The sequence below is a fragment of the Sinocyclocheilus rhinocerous genome, unplaced genomic scaffold, assembly GCF_001515625.1.
Source record: "Sinocyclocheilus rhinocerous isolate Xijiao unplaced genomic scaffold, SAMN03320098_v1.1 scaffold576, whole genome shotgun sequence".
Lineage (NCBI taxonomy): Eukaryota > Metazoa > Chordata > Actinopteri > Cypriniformes > Cyprinidae > Sinocyclocheilus > Sinocyclocheilus rhinocerous.
The window spans coordinates 2587961-2611413 of record NW_015662167.1 but is presented as its reverse complement, the minus strand read 5'-3'; the positions used below and the strand labels follow the sequence as shown (position 1 = coordinate 2611413).

The following is a 23453-nucleotide window of genomic DNA, read 5'->3' as shown; positions in this document are numbered from 1 at the left end:
TTTGAGAACATTATTAAAGGCCAGATAACTTTGAATGAACATGAATTAATGTTACTGGAAGAACATGTGTTCAGAACTTTGAGAGAACCTTAGAACGTTAAAGAAGTTTTGAGAACGTTTCCTGTTATGTGGATATCCCTACCTTTGACAAAACAACAGTTTTTTTTGCAAAAAGTCTTGCTTTTTTTTATTGCAGTTTGATTTGGTGACATTAGTGCAGTACAAATTACACTGCTTTAAGTCTGCATTGGTTCAGCTGTGTCTGGATCAATGCAGTCTAATCTCATTGTTATGGCTGGTGGCACTTTATGACCTTATGTAATGTTATCAATGCATGCAGAGGGATCCAGCTGGACAGTTTGATATATACTTTTTTTTTTAATTACTGGAAAAGGTACTTTCTCAAAGGGTCATAATGAGGAAGAAGAATTTTCTTTTGTGTTTACAAAACATGACCTTTCCTGTCATAGCTTTAATTTTAAAAACCACAAAGTAATTTGCTAAAAATGATGAGAAACAATCTAAAAGTTTGAAAAATGAATCAAGAGGCGACAAAGGCTTCTAAAAATACACTCATTTTTGAGGAAGGCAGACGGTCTTACAGTAAAACGCATCCTTGTCATCATTGCAGAGGCTTTGATGGAGACAGCGTCTTTGTGATCAGAGAGGATAAAGTGTGAATTATGCACATTATCTGGTGTCTCTCCCTCATTAGCAGCACAATGCACAGGTACCGGAGCACCAAACAGCATATGCCTCTGCGCTGTCTGTCATGACAATTGGGAAGATAAACAGTTCCCCTAATCAGTTTTTTTCTCTCTCTTTTTTGGCAGCTTGTATATGCTATGCATTCTACTGAACACGTGCTATAATTAGATCCCCAGGCTCAGTCATTTCTCTCTTTTATGTAACAATTTCAATCTTTCATTGTCATTTGAAACACTCAGATTGTGGCATGTAACTATTTATTAATCTCAACCAAGCAATACTCAACTGTAATGAATTATACAAGACAATCACCATACAGACAAACTGAAAAATAAATCAAGTAAATCAAGTTTTGGTTTCATTATACCATTGCACCAACTGGCATAAAGATCAATCTTAAATGGGCAGTCATATTCTGTTATTCCCAAAGACAACCACCAGAGGGCACTTAGTGGGACTGAGTCACAGGGAGCTGCTGGCATGAAGTGTATATTTTAACCCACCCTATCTATATATGTTGCATGTACTGAAATAGGAATATACAGTAATATAAGGGTCAATATCACCATAGAGTGCCTTTCAACCTCACAATACTCAAAAATTTTGGTTTTAATTTCCCATGCACTTTATGTCATATCATAAATAGTAGACACTCAAGTACTATAGAAACATATTAGCTGATCTCCCACACATTTTTTTTTAGTTAATTATGGGCCATTATTTGAAGCATAAACCATAAGATATGTCCACCCTGTCATGGACATATATATTACTGTTAAATACGTTTTCATTGCAAAATTAAGATGCAAATTATATTTTCTGAAAGGTATGATGTCCCTTTCCTAAATAGGGTTATTAAAAAATAATAAGAGCAGTGCATGGGACATAGCAAAATAACACGCATCCTCTTACACAAAACAAACAAACAAAAAATCTAGAAAATGTATCTAAAGAGCAAAGTAATGCTTTTGTTATGAATATAAAAACTTAGCCTAATATAACGCACCCTTTCATAGTTATTTTTGTTATCATGGAAAATAAGTTATTTATATACAGGACACCAAAAGGCACCCTACAGTGATATTGACCCATAATATACATAAATGCATAGATGTGTGTGTGTGTATGTGTGTGTGTGTTTGCTTTTTTAAAATTACATAATAAAATGGACTTATCTGAATCAAAATAAATATTACACAACATATCCAATACATTAATCTATAAGTTATACATGTATTATTATCCAAAGATGACCAGCAAAAACAGAAAATAACTGGAGTTTTAAGCATTTATGATTTAATGAGCCCTGAACATTATTTAACTGTCAGTGTGCCAGTGAAAATGAGTCATTGCATGAAAATATAACTCTTACCTTTTTGGCTTCTCTATTCTGTAGCAGGAGTGGTTTGGATTGGTTGAGTAGTGCACTTGTTTAAAGGGTACACATGACATGAGCCACTTTGGCCCTCTGATCTCATGTTGATTTATTATGGGTTTACAGTATAATATCCCTGCTGAAACAAACAAACAAACAAACAAACAAACGGTCTTGTTAGCTGGGGGCTGTTTCATAAAACTTGTTTACCAAACAAGCCAGGCTTATTTCAGTTATCCTGACTTATTTTGAACCAAATCAACGGACAATAAGTCAGACTAACTGAAATAAACCTGGCTTATTTGGTAAACTTGTTTTATGAAACAGGCCCCAGCAGGTCTTCAGTTAATTCAGTCTCAAGCCTGGCCAAGCTGGTCTTGTTGGTCTCCCAGTAAGACTAGTCTTTTTTTCCAGCAAAGTTTTTAGGTAGGAGAACCATTTGACCACCTAAAACCAGTTAAGACCTTGTTTATGCTTTTTTTTTTAAAAGTTCAGCAGGTTGTAACTGCTTTTTATGTAATAATCTACCACGATAAATAGAGATCCTACCAGCGCAGGAGGCACTGCTTACCTTAACAGTCCTCACAGTGAAGGGTTAAACGGATTTATCATCTACGGAGCGGGTTAGTTATTGTGGCGCAGCGCAGAGCCTCTGGACGGCGCGCTGCAGCGGACAGGCGCTCGAGCGCAACTTCGGTACTCAGTAGGAGCGCCGACAGCAGTCAGCAGTACCAGCAAACATAAACAATGGCGGAGCGGCTGTAAACCCAGCTCAGCGGATCGAATTTGCCCCATGGACGGGCATTTCGCGTACATCGACATGGAAAACCCGACCGAAAACCCCAGCAAGGCGGCGGAGTACCTCAAAGAGCTCAATAAAATAATCGAAACCCAACAGGAGTTGTTGGAGAAGCAAAAGAATCGGATTGAAGAGCTCGAACAGCAAGTGTGTGATCTTTGTCAAGAGAACGCGTGCTTGAAGGATCAGCACCAGAGGCACCTGGCCACCTGCAGACTGCAACAACAGGGCAACAGTCACCCCACGCTGGGTGCCATAAAGGAGAATGTGATCCAAGAAAAGTAAGAGTCCCACTTTTGCAAAGCTGTCACTGCTTGTTATGTTTGGACCACGCATGAATGGAATATCTAAGCAGGCATGTCAGCTAGCTGTATATGGTGCTCTTTAAATGACTAGTTATGATCAGTAGTGTTTATTTGTGGGTCTCAACGACAATGAACAGACTCGCTTAGCGGGACGGCTTTGGGTGTGAGTAAATAGCCTACCAGCACTCAAATGTCACTGGGCGTGTTATTTATATAAAACGCCTGTCTGTATTAAAGTGAATGTATTAGATAACACTTGGGTAGCACTGCAGTCAGTTAGAAAAGATACATTAAAAGCATTTTTGAATACGGAGTACGGTTACGATGCTCAAAACGCTGTCTAGTAGGCAGCTCGCGTGGACACACACCCCATGTCGACAGCGTTCAATTTTGACAAGACTAAAATGGGCTTTTGACAATTGTTTACCCAGCGTCATTCTGTGCACGTAATCCTAGGTTGTCTCGTTCAGTGTTTCACACTGTTGTTCATACTTTATCCGGGGTTAGTAATCCTGGGTTGTCAGCTTTTGAGATTTCACAAGTAGGGGTTAATGTTTTTGTTTGCATATTTATGAGGTAGCTAAAGTTGATTGGAAAAATATGGCACGAGACCTGTTTTAATAACGGCGTGTCCATCTGTGGAAATGTTGCCAAGTAGATCCGCGCCGGTTGGATTCCTTGCAAAATATACAGCAAAATACGGTGTCTTCATAATTTTTTTCACGTTTGCCTTCGCAGTTTGACATATTTAACATTTCCCTCAGTTATGGAGACTAAACAGCGTGTGAAAGTTCTGAGAACTGTAGAAAGCTCGTGAATATTTAATGGAGTTGCCAGTTGCTAAACACATCCTCTCAAGAACAAGGGTTTCGTGACCCAGGGTGGAAAGCAGCGCTAACACAGGTTTGAAAATGCAATAACCCAGGGTTAAGTGTAGTGTGAAACACCCAAAAGAGGTCCGGCTGAGGAAAAATTATGAAATGAAGCCGTTTTACTCATCTCTAAGCTGATGAAAGCATCTTTGAGCAAGTGTCTGATTGGTGGTTCAACAGTAAGAAAGACATGATATTTAAAGAATGTAAAATATCCTCTCTTTCTAGTAGCCTGTATTTTTTAATAACAAAACACAAGACTTAAGAGAATTGCTTGCGAAACGTCTGTTTTGCAGCTGCGATGGTTTTAATTGATTTCAGTCCGCCTTTGTACGAGAGTAATATGTGAACTTAAATGTCAAACATTCGCTAGTTTCACTCAATATTCTTGTCAGCTCCTAATGTATTTATTTGTATAATGGCCTTTAAAATGGAAAAATTCATATCTTTGTTTTGAATGTTTGAGATGAACTGGCCGTTAGGAATTCCTTCTCGAGTCCATTCATAATACAGTGTTACGTCACAATGCTTGTATTGAAGAAAGCGCAGTGTGTTAGGATTTCCAAGAGGATTCATTGCAGGAGATAGCCTAAGTGTTTATCTGGCATATTTATGGAAATTTACATGAGTGTTTGGATGAGTCAGGAACATACATTTCTCCCCCCAGACATGTGCCATTCTTAAGCCTCGTGTGGATTTGGATTTTAGCTGTATCACATTAGCCCTTGTAATGCAAATGGCACTGGCTGATCACTCATCATCTTTTATTTTTATAGAGTTTATTTTGCGAATTCATGTTTTATTCTGCTATATCAATCAAAGCGGTAACCATTTAAGTAGATGGTGTTTCACGAGCTGGACTTGCACTTTCTACAGAACATTTTGTCAACCCATGGACGGGCATTTCGCGTACATCGACATGGAAAACCCGACCGAAAACCCCAGCAAGGCGGCGGAGTACCTCAAAGAGCTCAATAAAATCATCGAAACCCAACAGGAGTTGTTGGAGAAGCAAAAGAATCGGATTGAAGAGCTCGAACAGCAAGTGTGTGATCTTTGTCAAGAGAACGCGTGCTTGAAGGATCAGCACCAGAGGCACCTGGCCACCTGCAGACTGCAACAACAGGGCAACAGTCACCCCACGCTGGGTGCCATAAAGGAGAATGTGATCCAAGAAAAGTAAGAGTCCCACTTTTGCAAAGCTGTCACTGCTTGTTATGTTTGGACCACGCATGAATGGAATATCTAAGCAGGCATGTCAGCTGTATATGGTGCTCTTTAAATGACTAGTTATGATCAGTAGTGTTTATTTGTGGGTCTCAACGACAATGAACAGACTCGCTTAGCGGGACGGCTTTGGGTGTGAGTAAATAGCCTACCAGCACTCAAATGTCACTGGGCGTGTTATTTATATAAAACGCCTGTCTGTATTAAAGTGAATGTATTAGATAACACTTGGGTAGCACTGCAGTCAGTTAGAAAAGATACATTAAAAGCATTTTTGAATACGGAGTACGGTTACGATGCTCAAAACGCTGTCTAGTAGGCAGCTCGCGTGGACACACACCCCATGTCGACAGCGTTCAATTTTGACAAGACTAAAATGGGCTTTTGACAATTGTTTACCCAGCGTCATTCTGTGCACGTAATCCTAGGTTGTCTCGTTCAGTGTTTCACACTGTTGTTCATACTTTATCCGGGGTTAGTAATCCTGGGTTGTCAGCTTTTGAGATTTCACAAGTAGGGGTTAATGTTTTTGTTTGCATATTTATGAGGTAGCTAAAGTTGATTGGAAAAATATGGCACGAGACCTGTTTTAATAACGGCGTGTCCATCTGTGGAAATGTTGCCAAGTAGATCCGCGCCGGTTGGATTCCTTGCAAAATATACAGCAAAATACGGTGTCTTCATAATTTTTTTCACGTTTGCCTTCGCAGTTTGACATATTTAACATTTCCCTCAGTTATGGAGACTAAACAGCGTGTGAAAGTTCTGAGAACTGTAGAAAGCTCGTGAATATTTAATGGAGTTGCCAGTTGCTAAACACATCCTCTCAAGAACAAGGGTTTCGTGACCCAGGGTGGAAAGCAGCGCTAACACAGGTTTGAAAATGCAATAACCCAGGGTTAAGTGTAGTGTGAAACACCCAAAAGAGGTCCGGCTGAGGAAAAATTATGAAATGAAGCCGTTTTACTCATCTCTAAGCTGATGAAAGCATCTTTGAGCAAGTGTCTGATTGGTGGTTCAACAGTAAGAAAGACATGATATTTAAAGAATGTAAAATATCCTCTCTTTCTAGTAGCCTGTATTTTTTAATAACAAAACACAAGACTTAAGAGAATTGCTTGCGAAACGTCTGTTTTGCAGCTGCGATGGTTTTAATTGATTTCAGTCCGCCTTTGTACGAGAGTAATATGTGAACTTAAATGTCAAACATTCGCTAGTTTCACTCAATATTCTTGTCAGCTCCTAATGTATTTATTTGTATAATGGCCTTTAAAATGGAAAAATTCATATCTTTGTTTTGAATGTTTGAGATGAACTGGCCGTTAGGAATTCCTTCTCGAGTCCATTCATAATACAGTGTTACGTCACAATGCTTGTATTGAAGAAAGCGCAGCGTGTTAGGATTTCCAAGAGGATTCATTGCAGGAGATAGCCTAAGTGTTTATCTGGCATATTTATGGAAATTTACATGAGTGTTTGGATGAGTCAGGAACATACATTTCTCCCCCCAGACATGTGCCATTTTTAAGCCTCGTGTGGATTTGGATTTTAGCTGTATCACATTAGCCCTTGTAATGCAAATGGCACTGGCTGATCACTCATCATCTTTTATTTTTATAGAGTTTATTTTGCGAATTCATGTTTTATTCTGCTATATCAATCAAAGCGGTAACCATTTAAGTAGATGGTGTTTCACGAGCTGGACTTGCACTTTCTACAGAACATTTTGTCAATAGCTTGTGTTGTAATTCAGTGCAGAGAGGCAGAAAGTTTGGCTTTCACCTTCACCTTTCTTCTAAGCAGTGCAGATTCTATAAGAGTGAAATACTGTATCTGTTCTTGAGATCAGGCAAGATAAAATTAAATTTTATTCCTGGCTCTACAATGACTGAGCTCTGTGGTGTAACATTAGCAATTCATTTTTATTTCCCACTTGCTATTTGCTTTTTGCATACACCTGACTTATCTGTGCCTGCTTGAATGTCAAAACAATTCTGTTCATAATATGCGCACCCTTCATTTTAGTCTCTTTTCCACCTTTGGGCTGAATGGTTTTCGCTGGTACGGTTACAGTTTCCTTTTTCACTGTGGTGTTACGAAATCAGCATTACGAAATATTCAACATATGTCTGTTTTTACCACAGTGATACAAGAGTTGTAGATGGCATGGTACTGTTGATAAACATTACAGTGAGTGTGGTGTCAAGGATGATGACGTTCCAGTTTTTAGGCCTGCTTTTTTTCTCTTTTCCTTTTTCTTTTTTTGAGATGAAGTTCCCAGATTAGTTAACAAAAACATTTGCTGTATAGAGTAAAATATATATATATATACACGTTTCATTGAGTTTGCTGATATTATGTACCTAGATGATGAAAAAAATGCATAGAAAATGCTGTATTATACTAGCAAAACATCTTAACACCACTATAGGTGTTAAATAATGGTGGATGGTTAGATAATATGGCGAGAAATCTGAGAATGGTTTGAAATTGTACCATGTTAAACCAGAAACGCAAATGGGACCACTGAAGGTGGAAAAGTGCTTTTTGAAGTGACAAAGTAAGGTATTCTTAGCACTGTATCTTAAATGGATGCATCATTGTGATTGCCTTTGATGTGAATTAATCTCCTTTTTTCAGTGTTTTAGTATTGAACTGAAAGTCCTTCAAATTTTGAGGATTAGAGAAGATCAGCTGCTCCAGTCTTCTCACATCCTCAAGGACTCTGGTTTAACACCAGAGATTGAGGAAAAAGAGCACTCCAGTTATTCTGCAGCTAAACATATTCTAAAGAATAACTGAAGGAGTGAGGAATTGGCATAACTTGAGAGGAACTTGCATGGTGACAAAGCTGTATCTGTGATATTCATGGCAATAGGCCTATGTCTTGAATGCATGCTTCATTTAGATTACCTGTGATGTGAGGTACTCGTCCTTTTTCCTCATTCTCCTTGGTATTGAACCCATAGTCCTTCAGTTCGCAAGGATTTGAGAAGATCATCCGCTTGGATCTTCTCACATCCTCATGATTTTAAAGACTCTGGGTGTAACACCATTGGAGAATGAGAAAAAGACCACTCCAGTTATTCTGCAGCTTAACTTATTCAGCAGAATAACTGGTGGTGTGAGGAACTGGCATTAACTTGAGAGGAACATGCGTAGTCACAAAGCTGGATATGTTATGTGATACAGCAGAACACAGTATCTGAAGAGTCTGGGTTTATTACCAAAAGAAAAAGGGGAAAGATGACACATCCCAGCAAAATACAGTGAAGCATGGATTTGAGATACAGTAATATCACAGACACAACTTGACTTGTGACTCTTCATGTAAGATAATGGAGTGGTCTTCTTTTTTGTGTTAAAGGGGTCATATGATGCTGCTAAAAATTATTTTGTGTATTTGGTGTAAAGAAATGTGTTTATGCGGTTTAAGGTTAAAAAAACACATCTTTTGGAAGGCCAAACAAAGTAGTTTCGCTTTCACAACGAAACACAGCATCACACACGGCGGCCTAGAGTGAGCGGAGGCCGGCGTGCTGAGTAAGCGACGGCCGGTGGGCTTGAGAACGGCACGGCCGGCAGGCTTGTGGTAACCACATGTGACAACCCCAGGCTGGACTCCGCTTCGTCCACGGTGTAAGCCGATCCGGCGATCCACAGCGCAAAGTTGATGTATTTTCTTTATGCACCAAGAGCTTGTAACACTTCAAAGAGAAAGGAAAAATTTAAATCGCATCATATGACCCCTTTAAACCAAGTTGCTTCAAACACAAGTATTTGTGAAGATCCTGTATCCGATCTTTTTGAATGAATGAATGAATGATGCATTTATATAGCGCTTTATTATGTATTGTTGTATACCCAAAGCGCTTTACAATTTTTTTACCTCCTCATGATTTGAAGAACTATGGGTTTCACAATGCAGTCACAGTGAAGCATGCAAATGTAATGTAGATGGCAGTCAGTATAGTTGCCTTTTTTCCTCATTCTCCTATAGTCTCCTATGACCCAGAGTCATTCAATTCATGAGGATTTGAAAAGATCATCCGCTCCAATCTTCTCACATCCTTATGATTTGATGGACTGTAGGTTTAAAGGGGTCATATGATGCAATTTCAAGTTTTCCTTTCTCTTTGGAGTGTTACAAGCTCTTGGTGCATAAAGAAGATCATAGCCTATATAATAGCCTATATTTGAAATACTTAATCTATGAATCACACTGTCAAATCTCTCAATGAATTCCGCTTGCCTCGCGTTATCATCATTTTAGGAGGGGGCTTTGTAGAAAACGAAGCGTTTGAGAGAGGCGGGGCATAGAGGACCTAAACACATTAAAAAACACAAATAACAGCATTTACGCTGTCACGTAACATGAACATTAAAGCATGTCAACATATTCTGTTACACCAAATACACAAAATAATGATCTTTAAAAAAGCATATGACCCCTTTAACACTAAAGGAGAATTAGAAAAAAAGACCACTGTAGTTATTCTGCAGCTCCTCACAGATTGTCAAAATAACATAATTTAGGTGTTCATCTGGATATATTAAAATAAAATTACATTGAATTTATGCATTTAGCAGACACTTTTATCCAAAGCGACTTACAGTGCATTCAGGCTATACATTTTTTATCAGTGTGTGTGTTCCCTGGGAATTTAACCCACGACTTTTGTGCTGTTAACGCAATGCTCTACCACTGAGCCACAGGAACATATATAAAATATATAAGACAAGGAAGCGTTTTCTTGAGGGGTGGATCTTGCAACTTGGCACAGCTGTCCATTAACAGTCCTCTGACTGGTAGCTATACTACATTTGCACAAAGACGAAGTTGTCACTGATAAATTTTGTTTTGTGGCAAAATCGATTACATCAATGCACCACTATCAGAAGTTTTCCACAAAATTTGAGTTGAATTACTGAAATAAATGAACTTTTCCACGACATTCTAATTTATTGAGATGCACCTGTACATGAATTTTTCTTGCAGCAGAAAATGGCTTTTTGGTTTGCTAGCTGCCTGAAACAATTCAAGTCTCTTGTGCTATTCGTGTCAAAAAAGACAAGTCTTTTTATTTTATTCTGTTGGCACTGTTTTAAACATACATGAGTTTGTCTACTTCTGAAGGGGGTTTGAATGCTGAATAGCGAAATCAAAGCTGGAAGCAGCATGTGTTTAGCTTGGCTGGTCTTTCTTGCACCAGTCAGTGGCTCTGACAGGGAGATCTCCAAGTCAAAACAGAGCATTTCTACACTTGCAGCTCTGCACTGACAATCTGTTTCCTAGCTGCTCCATATTTTTTTCATAGGCTGGTGCCATTATCGCTTGTGACTGCTTGCAAGCACACACCGTGATTTAGAGTATGGCAGTGTAGTAGGCAATGAAACTTCAGCCAATGATTTGTGTGTTGCGTTTCACCTTAGAAGGGGGCTGTATTTACTATGCATTGTTTCTGCACAATGCTGTGGAGAGTTAAAAGACCGGCATTTTTTGCTGCAGCCGACTGCTGGCCCTCATGTCACGAAGCACTTTGCCACGTCAGCCTATGGCTTTGTGCTGACCTCAGCAAACTGGCAATAGCATAGACCGAAATGGCTTGTGAAGAATCTCTTGGTGATTTTTGTATACAAATGTCAGTTGATGCAGTGCTTGTGTGGAATTATCTAATATTCGCAAAGTGGGATCTTCTTCAGTAGATATTTGTCTAGGAAGTAGTAGTAGCCAGAATGTTCAAATTTAGCTGGTTGGATTTGAAAGGAATAGTGAAAATTTGCTGAATTATTTCTCAACCTCAGGTCATCCAAGATGTAGATGAATTTGCTGCTTCATCAGAGCAGATGTAGAGAAATTTAGCATCACATCACTTGCTCACCAATAGATCCTCTGCATTGAATGGGTGCCGTCAGAATAAGAGTTCATCCACACGACTCCATTCCATTAATTAACGTTTTGTGAAGTGAAAACCTGCATGTTTGTAAGTAACAAATCTATGCAAATCTAACAGATGTAAATCATTAAGTCTTAACTTTATAAACTGCTGATTCCGGCCAAAAAACACTCATTCTAGACTTCAGTTTATCTTTGGACACAAAGAGGATATTTTTAATATTCTGCCTATCCATTGCAAGTCTGTGCAACCAAAACTTTAATGCATCAATATATATAAAACAAATAATCCATATGAATTGAACATCCTGTTTTTTTGAAGCGACTCAAATGCTTCATATGGTGAACCAGTTTTATTTTTGTCTAGGAAGTAGTAGTAGCCAGAATGTTCAAATTTAGCTGGTTGGATTTGAAAGGAATAGTGAAAATTTGCTGAATTATTTCTCAACCTCAGGTCATCCAAGATGTAGATGAATTTGCTGCTTCATCAGAGCAGATGTAGAGAAATTTAGCATCACATCACTTGCTCACCAATAGATCCTCTGCATTGAATGGGTGCCGTCAGAATAAGAGTTCATCCACACGACTCCATTCCATTAATTAACGTTTTGTGAAGTGAAAACCTGCATGTTTGTAAGTAACAAATCTATGCAAATCTAACAGATGTAAATCATTAAGTCTTAACTTTATAAACTGCTGATTCCGGCAAAAAAACACTCATTCTAGACTTCAGTTTATCTTTGGACACAAAGAGGATATTTTTAATATTCTGCCTATCCATTGCAAGTCCGTGCAACCAAAACTTTAATGCATCAATATATATAAAACAAATAATCCATATGAATTGAACATCCTGTTTTTTTGAAGCGACTCAAATGCTTCATATGGTGAACCAGTTTTATTTTTGGAATTTTTGAGAATTTTAATTTTTGGGACAACTATCCTCTTGAAGATATTTTTTTCCCCATTTCTTTCTCAACAAAGGCTTCAATTTTGTTTGTAGTCTTCTTTATGACTGTACAAAAAATTATACTAGTTTCTAAGCCAATTTTTGGCACTGTACTTTCCTAAAGGGAAATATCAGTTGCCAGGTTTATATTAGATGAGGAGATGTTGCTCAAGGGAACTGCATAGAATCTCATACCGTTCACTATGCAGTGTACTAACATCTCTAACTCAAAATCAATGGCTGGCAGATGTACAGTATACTGTTGCCAGAGGTGGTGCATATCCTTGGCTGCAAAAATACTTTTCCATTCTCTTTGATAGCAAAAGTTTAATTTTTAGTCTGTTAGAATATAAAAGTCAATTTAACATGTCACCTTTGTTTTCTTAGAAATTATATAACTATATAAACTATATAACGCTTTCTATGGAATTATTAGACAAAATATCTACTTAAAACGTTATATAGTGTCTTTGTGAGAGGCATAGCAAGCGGTAGCATGCTTACAATGTTTGTTCAGGTTCAGCAACCTGCAGCTTGTATGGCTGCAAATGGAATATTGAAATCTCCAGTGTGATGGATAATTAAGTGTATGAATGGGATTCAGAGTAGCCTAGGGCAGAAGCAGAACATGTGCCGGCTATGATGTGTTTTTCCATAAGGGAGTGGCATCCATCTCGGATAGTGGAGACTATAGATAGATGGATAGACTAGGCCTATATGAAACCCTTGGGTGGCCGTGTAACACTGCCATTTGAATACTAAGATGAGAGGAGTAAACAAACGTGAGGAGCTATGAGGAAATGAAATATTGAAGGCATGTGTGACTGGTAAAATTGCTCCCTTGAAAATACTGTATGTGATTGTGTATGTTAAATATGTTATATAGCTTGAGCTATAAGACTTTAAATCACAGGTAGCTGAGGCTTCAATACAAGTTAAACTCAATCGATAATGCATTGGTGGCATAATGTTGATTACCACAAAAAAGCAAAAGTAGAGGTTACAGTGGAAGTGATATAAATAATAAAATGAATACATAAAAAATGCATTGAAATTAAATATGAAAATGCAACCATCCACTGATCTGCTGATCTCTGGATATTTGAGTAATATCGCTTTTTTGTGCTATTATGGCTCATGGCATCGATCTATTAGTTGCAATGCAGAGGCATGCAATATTGTTTACTGGTGCAGAACTAGTTGCAAATTGGAACTCTTGTCATAAAATGTGTGTTGCTTGGGCATAGCGTTCTAATATTTCGTCCCAGAATTAAGAAACCTCACAGGATCTGGAAAAGTGAGGAACTTTGAAAAGTGTGCTGCAGATGGCATACGATTTAATGAGATGACAAGGCTTAGAGTTATATAATGATTGTTAATTCACAGTAGGAGAGTGTCTCTTTGTTTATTTATTTATTTAGTTTTAGAAGTCTTTTTATATGTCTCAATGTGCGCTGTGCATATGAAAGGGCTGACAATATGTGGCATGTTTTTCCTGCTTATGAATTCGGTAAACAACTGTAAATTCAAGCCTATCAAAGAGCAACATTTTCTGACTTAAATTGGTTTTGTGGTTTCATTTTAATGCAGATTTTATGCAGTAAGTGTTACAAAACATGTCAATATAAATATTACAATTATATGTGATTAATTGTAATAAATATTGTCATAATGCAACTAATTACTAAAATTAGATTTATATATTTTTAATTAAATTAAAATGTGGAAGAAAAAAAAGAAATAAATTACATTTTGCATAAAGATATTTAATGTGGTTACCTGGCATAAAATATACTCTCATGATGCATTAAAAAATAAAAGTAATAGTCCTAAAATTTTCCTTATGCAAAATACAGTTTAACAGTTAGAGGATATTTAATATTACAGTACCACGATTGATTATTATAACTATTATTTGTTATTTTTGCAATGTTTCCCCCATGTTTTGTTTATGGTGTTAGAGGAAAGCTAAAGGCAACAACAGTAGAGACCTGCAATGTATTCAGTGTGAATTCTAAATGGCCATAACTATCTTCACTCCCAACTAAAAAATTGCCTTTTACTCTGCAGTTCATTCATATTCTTTGATGAAGCAAGATGATGGTCCTGGGTTTAGAGAATGGATCATATGATGACCATTGCCTTCCATTTGTAACGTTGTGATAGGGATTCTCATGGGATATTATCAGCTGGTTAAATGGAGACCATCTATCATGTAGCCAATGCAAGAGATATCCCATAATGGTCGAGATGATCTTTGTCTGAGCCTGCCAGCTGCATTTTACCACACTGAGCAAAGAAAAGGAAAAGTCGCTCTGTTTTGTTCCATTTAATTGCTCCATTGTTTGAGTTTTATGTGTTTTAGCTGGCTGTTGCTTCAGATTATAAGACTTTGCGCTGTATTTAAACATAATTACCAGAGCATGATGGGAAATGTGTTAAAATGAGGAAAATTGCAGTTTATAAAACATTTGGGTGAGGTAGTTGGTGAATCATCTCTTTAAAAAGATTTGTTACCTCCTGAGGCAGCATTTGTCGATAAGATTTGCTACTTTATTTGCCATCACTTCTTTATTTGTGTTCTTGATTGGGATGCACCTGGAATATGCATAGTCTCCTAATTTGATTTCGGAAGTGTCATACAACCACGGACAACTGTCAGTGAGCCGTGCCTTGTACCATTGACCAACACTAATTGACGATTGATCCTGCAGTTGATAAGCAGGGCCTTTAAGCTATTAGTCACTGAAGGCCTACAGCATGAGCCGGACCTGACAAAGAGGAGCTTTTATTGGATTCTGTCTGAGGGAGCCTACTGAGGAAACATGGTTCCTTACATGCCACACTGATTGATGGTGATTTGGGTTTGGGAACATGGCCTTGTTGAGACCAAGTATGAGGGACACTTAGTAGTAGTCTGTGGATCTCTCAGGACAAAATGGGAATGAGAGGCAATATTTCACAGTTCATCTGTACCAGGAGAATGCTACATAATATATAGGCATTGTAGACAGGTGGCTCTCATAAATTATTCAAGAATGTGTCTGGTTCATATGTCATCTCAAAATTAGAAGAACAAAATATTCTATTATTTATGTAGTTTATTTTTTACATAAAACGTTATATCAATGTATTTTAAAGAAAATTAAGCCCATTTTAAAGAGCAGGTCATATGGGTTTTTGAAAAATGTCTCTTTAGCAGTTTATAACTAGCTATCCTTAAATGAAAACAACCTGCAAAGATGTTAATCAAAAAAGTGCATGATACAAAGATATTGTCTCTCAAAAGAGAGTCAATTCTGAATCGCCTTAACAGATATTGTCGATTCTGAATCGCCTTAACGAGTCGTCATATTTTCAAATCTTTTGCCTGTTACGTCACTGGGTAACACATTTGCATAATCCCCGCCTGCCTGCGAGTCTGATCTGCCCACAAACACTTCCGCTAGTTAGTGTGTTTACATCATGTTGAGAAGACGCTGTGTTCAAGGATACGTTAAGGATTTTGTCTGGTGTTCTTCACACATTACAGAAGACATATTTTGGTTTATGCTACTACTTACTGCTTAGTTAATCTTGCTTCTCTATTAGTTAATAGTATTAAGTTAAGTGTTAATGTAGTACTACCTATTACTTCCTGCATAGTTACTTGTTCATTCATTCATTCACTTTATTTATAGAGCACTTTACAACTGCACCTGCAGACCAAAGTGTTGTACAATCAAAAAAAAAAAAACACTTCATTAAAACACATGACTTAAAACAACACAGATCCTACTAACAACAAAGACTAGCCCACCCTCTCAAAGGTTAACAACGTTGTTAACAACGGACCATTATTCTAAAGTGTTACCAATGTTTATTTACTGTTTATTTAGGTTTTTTAAGGTATCTAATATTTTGATACTTAATTTCCATGATCTAAATATTCTTAAAAATTACAAGTTTGTTGTCATTTGGAAGTGTGTAGGCCTCTGTGCATTATTATGCTGTTATATTGATTATATATTCAGTGGCATAAAATGGTCTTTAAAATGACAATAATATCGCTTATCGCAATTATTCTGGGGCAATATATCGCACAACAAAAAGTTGTTATCGTGACCGGTCTAATCACAACAGGCTTGGCCAGCTGACCAATCAGAGCAGAGTAGGCTTATGGAAGGGCGGGGTTTGCTCCGAACTTGCTTGGAACGAATCGTTTCGAAATCATTGGCAAATGACTCTAATATTAAATGTATATTCTGAGAAAATTACAATGTTTTCTGACCTTAAATGCATTTAAACCTGTTGTAGGGGACTCCAACACAATAATAGGACACTTTAAAATACCATATGACCTGCTCTTTAAGAACCTTTTTTTATGTTGTGGCATTATTTTTATGATCAAAATATATTCCCTATATTATCATTATTGTAATAATAAGTCCATCCAAGATGTAAATGAGTTTGGAACAGATTTGAAGAAATGTATCATTACATCACTTGCTCACCAATGGATCCTCTGCAGTGAATGGGTGCTATCAGAATGAGAGTCCAAACAGCTGATAAAGACATCACAATAATCTACATATAATCCACACAACTTCAGTTGATCAGTTAACATCTTGTAAAGTGAAAAGCTGTGTGTTTGTAAGAAACAAATCCATTGTCAAGGCGTTTTAATTTAAAACTGTTGCTTCTCACCATAATCCATAATAACACTTCCTCCACTGGAAAAAAAAAGTCCATTGCTTTTTGTCCTCTCACATCAAAATCCACCGACATATTTGTTTACAACTTATTTGGACTGTTTTTGCTTGTAAACAGTGATTGACCTGTGCATATTTTTCTCCTTATTCAGATGGCTTTTTCACAGAAAGCAATATTATGGATAGCGGACTCGTATTTTAGCCAGAAGTAACGGTTTAAGTTAAAAACATCTTTATCATTAATTTGTTTATTACAACAATGAGCTTTTCACTTCACAAGTTGTTAATTGATGGATTGGAGTTGTGTCGATTACTCATGAGTTATTGTGATATTTTTATCAGCTTTACGAACTGTCATTCTGGCAGCATTTACATTCACTGCAAATGATCCATTACGGATAAGTTCTCTGGATCTGTTCCAATGATGAAACAAACTCATTTGCATCTTGGATGGCTTGTGGGTGAGTACATTTTCACCAGTTTTTCATTTTTGGGTGAACCATTCCTTACATTATAATTATAGTTACATTACCTGCAAACTCCATTTGCCACATTGCACATGTCAGAGACACACTACAACTGAAGTCCCAGAGCAATAATTTTTTAAAAATCTTAAATTGAAAAACATGCAGTTCACACCCTTGTCTAATTTTCAGGCGAAGTGTTGCATTACCTTTTCATAAAAAAACAAAAAACAAAGATCGGTTTCAGCCTCTTGCCAGATTTATTAAACCGGATTTACACACTGTAAGATTTTGATCAATTGTAATGATTTAAACAGAACAGATGCAGTGTCAAAGGTTTTGTGGAAAAGAAAATGGAAAACTAATTGTGCAGGTCCCTGAAATGGTAAAAAGCAATGCAAATCTGCAGTCCACCTCCACCCCTTTGAACCTTAATGCGTTGAGTTTAGTCTTAATTATCTGATTTTGTTTACATTGATCTGTTATTCCATATTCTAACCTGCATCCCTGCAGGAGCCCTGCGGCACCTTTTGCAGTGAGCTGGCCAAGACTCTGATGACAGTTGGTTTTAAATTTTCAGTAATCAGTAAACATTTGACAGTGACATAAATAAGAGGGAAGCAACCTCTCAGCTCCAGTTTAAAATGTATTGCATCACTGCAGGGTTGTACATCATTCAGAACACAATTGCAGTTTGAATTCAAATATAAGGAAATAGAATTAAAATGTATTGAAATTCATAGGTCTTGTGAATTTAAGCCATTTCTGTGCTCTCAACCGTAGATGTCCTCTTCAATTTTAAAATCTTCACTTCCTGGTGTCATGAGGCGTAAACAACATTCTGCTCATTCAGAAGTATTATTATATTTCTCAATGCAATCTGTCAAGTGGGTATCTATAACTATATTCCATGAGGAGGCAACTTTGGCTCCAGAACGTTGGTGTTTTGAAGCAATTACAGAACACTGGAAAACGTATCGTTTGTCAGAGAGGTGTGCGGATATGAAGACGGTGCTCGTACAGCACGGGAGTATTGAACAGTTAAGTTTTTTGGTTATTTTTGCCACTATAGGTCTTGAATGGTTAAATACACACACTTGTATGTATCAAAATTCCTGTTTTTGCAAGTATCCTTGTAAACAGTAATTTAGGTCTTAAGTGAAAGCAAAAAGCTGAGAAAGAAAACACGTGTAAAGCCCTGCTCACACCAAGAACGATAACTATAAAGATAACTATAAAGATAACGATATTAGCGTCCACACCAGCGAACGATATCGTCTGTTTGTTCTAAGTGCACATGCGTCTGCCGCTTTAAATTCTTGAGCTCAATACAGCAGGATGGATTCTGATTGGCTGTCAGTGTTTTATCGTTCATCAGCTGGGAAAAAATCATTTTGAAAGTGATCACAACGATATCGTTCCTCTGTATCGTTATCGTTATAGTTGTGGTGTGACTCTGCTATTCTTTAATATTGAGAACGATTTTTAGAACTATATCTTTATCTTTATCTTTATAGTTATCGTGCTTGGTGTGAACGGGCCTTAACAGTATATTGGATCCGGGCAGCTCTTAAAGTGACAGCAGTCTAATATTCCTGTGAGAGAAAATCTCTCACTACTCTTGACTAAATCACTTTTGTAACTTTAATTAGAAGAAATATATATATAATTTACATTGAAGAATTTGCAGTTTTTATTCATTTGATTACTTTATACAGTGCAGTGTTAATTTCGTTGACGATATGTCTGCTTGAAAGAATGAAGAATATGGTAAACAAGTTGCTATAAAGAATGCATAATTAGCCTATGTAACCATTGGTATTTCATTAAAAAGAAGACCATATTCTTGTTCTTTATGTGTGGTTTTATTTAATTTTAACGTAAAGGCATGTAGTGTGTCACTGCAGTTAAATCGGTGTCTATCATGATAAAACCTTAATATCAAACCTATATAATGAGTTTGGAAATTTTAGAGAAATGCTTAATAAATGCACTGTAACTAAACCCATTAGATTTTAGCCGACTAAATTTACTGTAGATTTAGTCGACTAAAATCTTATGATATTTAGTCGACTAAAACTAGACTAAAACTAAAAACAATTCAGATGACTAAAATATGACTAAAACTAAATGGCATTTTAGTCAAAAGACTATGACTAAAACTAAATCCAAATTTGCTGCCAAAATTAACACTGATACAGTGTAGCATTTCTTATTTATTTTTTGTACTGTATTTTTTTGTCCAATAGCTTGTAGTAAATTTCTTGTTCTTATTTAATCGCTGACTGTTTACTGTTGTTTTCAGTATTCTTTTTTTTTTTAATTTAGCCTAGTATTCTTTTTTTTTTTTTGTAATATTGACACTGGTGACAAGAATTATGAAATTTCTATGGTATCAAAAATGTTGATGTCATGAAGACCTTATTTAAATCAAAAATAACTATATTGTGATATATATTGTGACCGTGAAATACAATTACTCATATTGTTTGGTCATATCGCCCACCCCTAACGTGACACTTAAACAATCTGTCCATTGTTCACAATATTTTTTCCCCAATCAGTTCAATAGGACTTGTCGATGTAAATTCCTGTATGTTCACCTTCCATCTGTCTAGCAACCTTTTCTCGTTCCCTGTATGTTGTTTGTAGGGATGTAACGGTATGAAAATTTCATCGTTCGTTCGTCTTGGCTCAAAGCCACTTGCTGCGAACTTTTCTTCGCGGAAGCTTTCCGTTAATTACAAGTGTGATAACGAAATATTTCTTCTCTAATCAATATTTTAACAACCACATTGCATGCTGCTTCTGCGTCAGACTGATGCTGGCTGGACAGGATTTTTCCGCAAGTTTTCAAAATCGCGATAATCAAATACGGTTTTGATGATAATTACATTTTAAACGATAATACTAACCGTCAGGGCATTTTATCGTGATTTATCGTGAAACCGGTAATCGTTCCATCCCTAGTTGTTTGTATGAATTTGTCTGTTGTCAACAGTCTGTCTGTTGAATAGATATGTGTCTGTCACTCTATAGATGGATCCACCAAGATATTCCCTCCATCCACCAAGATATGTCTGCTGCATATCCATTGGCATTATATGTAATCATTCATGTACGCAATTATTATATATTTTTTTGCCATAGTTTGTTCACCATCCAAACTTTGTTCATTGTTTGTTCACTGCCCATCTGTCCACTGTTCTTCAGCCATTCCTGCTGCAACTGTTCCCCATCCATGTTGTTTATTCCCAGTATGTTTGTTGTGTGCATGTTTTTCATGTCATTTGTTCACTGTGGGTATGTTTTTGTTTGTTGATATCCGTCTGTCACTCTGTCACTGTGTATGATCTTTTAGTCATTTGTATGTTGACTGTAGGTCATCCATACGTCATCCATTTGCTGTTCATTGACTCTTCATCTATACGCTGTTTGTTCACTGTCCGTATGGCATTTGTTCGCTGTTCGCCAGTGTTTCATTCACTGTTTGACCATTTTCTAAATGGTCAAACAATGAAACAAGTTGACATTTTCATCTTGTCCAACTTTGGTCTGCTCTCTGATTCTTTGATAAATGGGCACTTGCTTTCAGCAGAGCTAAGTAGCAGGCCAAACTCCCACAGAACAGCACTAAGTTTTCAATGACAGTTTGATTTGAGTGCAACTTCTCTCCTGTGAGCAGCCCATCAAAATCTGCTGGAACACTGACTGTTGTGTGCTCCTAATCTCTGCATTCAATTTGGCCCCATTACTCCTCAAAGTGGCTGACAGGAGAGGGCAGGGTGCATAAGGGGAGAGATTTAATCCAGCACCAGGGAACATTCTCTAAATCATAGCCTGAGGGTGTGTAGATTAGTGCCCCAATGCACAGCACACTCCTGCTCTCTCTCAGGTGCTGAAGGAGGTGACTGACTGTCACATCCACCATCGCTAACCCTCTAGTTCACTGTATCTCCCTAATGCGGTAGTTCCCTGAAGCAATGCGCCAGGAAGCCCATGTGTTGCAGTGATTTTCCTCCTCTTTGTGCTGATGTTAAATAAATATAATTAAAGTAGTGATGCACCAAAATGTTGGCAAATGAAAACATGATTTTTTGGCCAAATCCATTTTAGAGGAAATCATTGACCAAAATGGTGACTTTTAATTCTCTCTTTTCCAATGGCTGTGGTTGGGTTAAGAGTATTGATTTATTGATTTTAATCTATCTTAGTTGTGAATGTGATGAACTGAGATGTTTAAGTCTATATTCAGTTGATGCACAAGAAAACTTCACTAAACATTATTTTTAGCATGCCTACTATCCAATAATCACAGTAAGCTTTGTGCATTGTCACTTTTTCAAATTCTGTCAATTTTATAATGAAATCCAAACAACAATTGGTGTTTTGACACTCATTAAAGGGTTAGTTCACCCAAAAATGAAAATTCTGTCATTAATTACTCACTCCCATGTCGTTCCAAACCTGTAAGACCTTCATTCATCTTCGGAACACAAATTAAGATATTTTTGATGAAATCTGAGAGTTCTCTGACCATCCATAGACAGCAAGGATATTACCACGATCAAGGCACAGAAACGTAGCGAGGACATCAGTAAAATAGTCCATGTGACATCAGGAGTTCAACCATAAGTTTACAAAGCAGGGAGAATACTTTTTGTGCACAAATAAAACAATAATAACATAATTTATTCAACAATTCTTCTTCCCGAGTTACCATCTTCCACTATTTTGGAGAGTACCCCAGAACATAATCAATGTAATCAGCGTTGTTTATGATGCTGACTACGTTGATTATGTTCTGGGCTACTCTCTAAAATGGCGGAAGTCGATAACTCAGGGAGAAGAATTGTTGAATAAATTATGTAATTATTGTTTTCTTTGTGCACAAAAAGTATTCTCGCTGCTATTTTATTGATGTCCTTGCTACGTTTCTGTGCCTTGATCGTGGTAATATTCTTGCTGTCTATGGAGGGTCAGAGAGCTCTCAGATTTCATCAAAAAAATCTTCATTTGTGTTCCAAAGATGAACGAAGGTTTTATAGGTTTGGAACGACATGAGGGTGAGTAATTAATGACAGAATTAAAATTTTTGGGTGAACTAACCCTTTAATGTGACGTGACAGATCACGGCAGTTTTGGCGGCACGTGATCCAATCATCTCTTCCTCTTTACTACTAGTTATAGCACGGAATAAACATAAATGAACATCAGAAGGTATGTTGAAAGAAAAAGTACAACGTACTAAAATGTGTTGTCTCATGTAATTGCTCAATCACTGTTTCAACCTCAGACAGATGTCACTAAAATGGCATTTATTAAGCAATGTCACTTAACTTGTTAGTCAACAATAATAAAAAAAAATCACTTCTGTACATTACGTAGTAATTATATTTTACTTAACCCGTTGCTTATATTGTTTAATGTATATGTTTGAATAAATCTTTCATAGAAACATGGTGTTTTTTTAACATCCGTTTAAATGTTTGTGTTTTAATTAATTAATTTTCAACAAATTAGTGTAGAAGCATAATTTTATAATTAAAAAGTTGACAACAGCCTCATCTGTAATTTAAATGTTTATACACAACTTTTATTTGCATGTTGATCATTAAATAAATTTGATAAATCAATTTAATAAACTGTTTTTTTTTTTCGGTTTCAGTTTTCAGCTAAATCATACCATTAATTTCGGTTTTGTAGTTTCAGGAAAAAAATATTTTGGTGCATCACTAATTCTAAGCTCTGGCGGGTTGATGTATGAACACAGAACAAACATGGCCCCTCATGGCTTTGGCTGGAGGAAGGTGGGATGTGGACGGAGTTGTCTTGAGGAGGTGGAGAGGAAGAAAAGAGAGTGAAGATTTGCTTGGCTCTGTTCACCCTTAGGGTAGTGCTTTACAGCTACCCCAAAAGCCCTCTTTTAGATTACTTAGTGTCCTGGCTCGCTGAGACTGCTGGCAGAGGCCTTGATGGTGTGTATTCTAGGGCTGTCAAAATGGCTGAAAAACTAAATTCGAATTTTTTGCTTAAATATTATCAATATTCAAATTATATTCGAATTTAAAAGGCATGATTTTTAAAAGGCTTCTCTCCTGAGGCCACAAGAGGGCGCATCGAGCAAAATATTATGCACGTTTCTTCAAAGCATAATAAAATAACAC

The 23453-nt window shown here is 37.0% G+C and overlaps 1 protein-coding gene across 1 annotated transcript in view; it reads left to right on the top strand.

Moving 5' to 3' along the window:
- The first annotated feature begins 4951 nt into the window (after positions 1–4951).
- Positions 4952–23453, top strand: part of LOC107727750 (IQ motif and SEC7 domain-containing protein 1-like) — a 179252-nt gene continuing 160750 nt past the window's right edge. The window contains exon 1 of the mRNA XM_016537709.1: positions 4952–5238. Within this exon, the coding sequence (XP_016393195.1) occupies positions 4952–5238 (287 nt within the window). The remainder of the gene's footprint in view (positions 5239–23453) is intronic.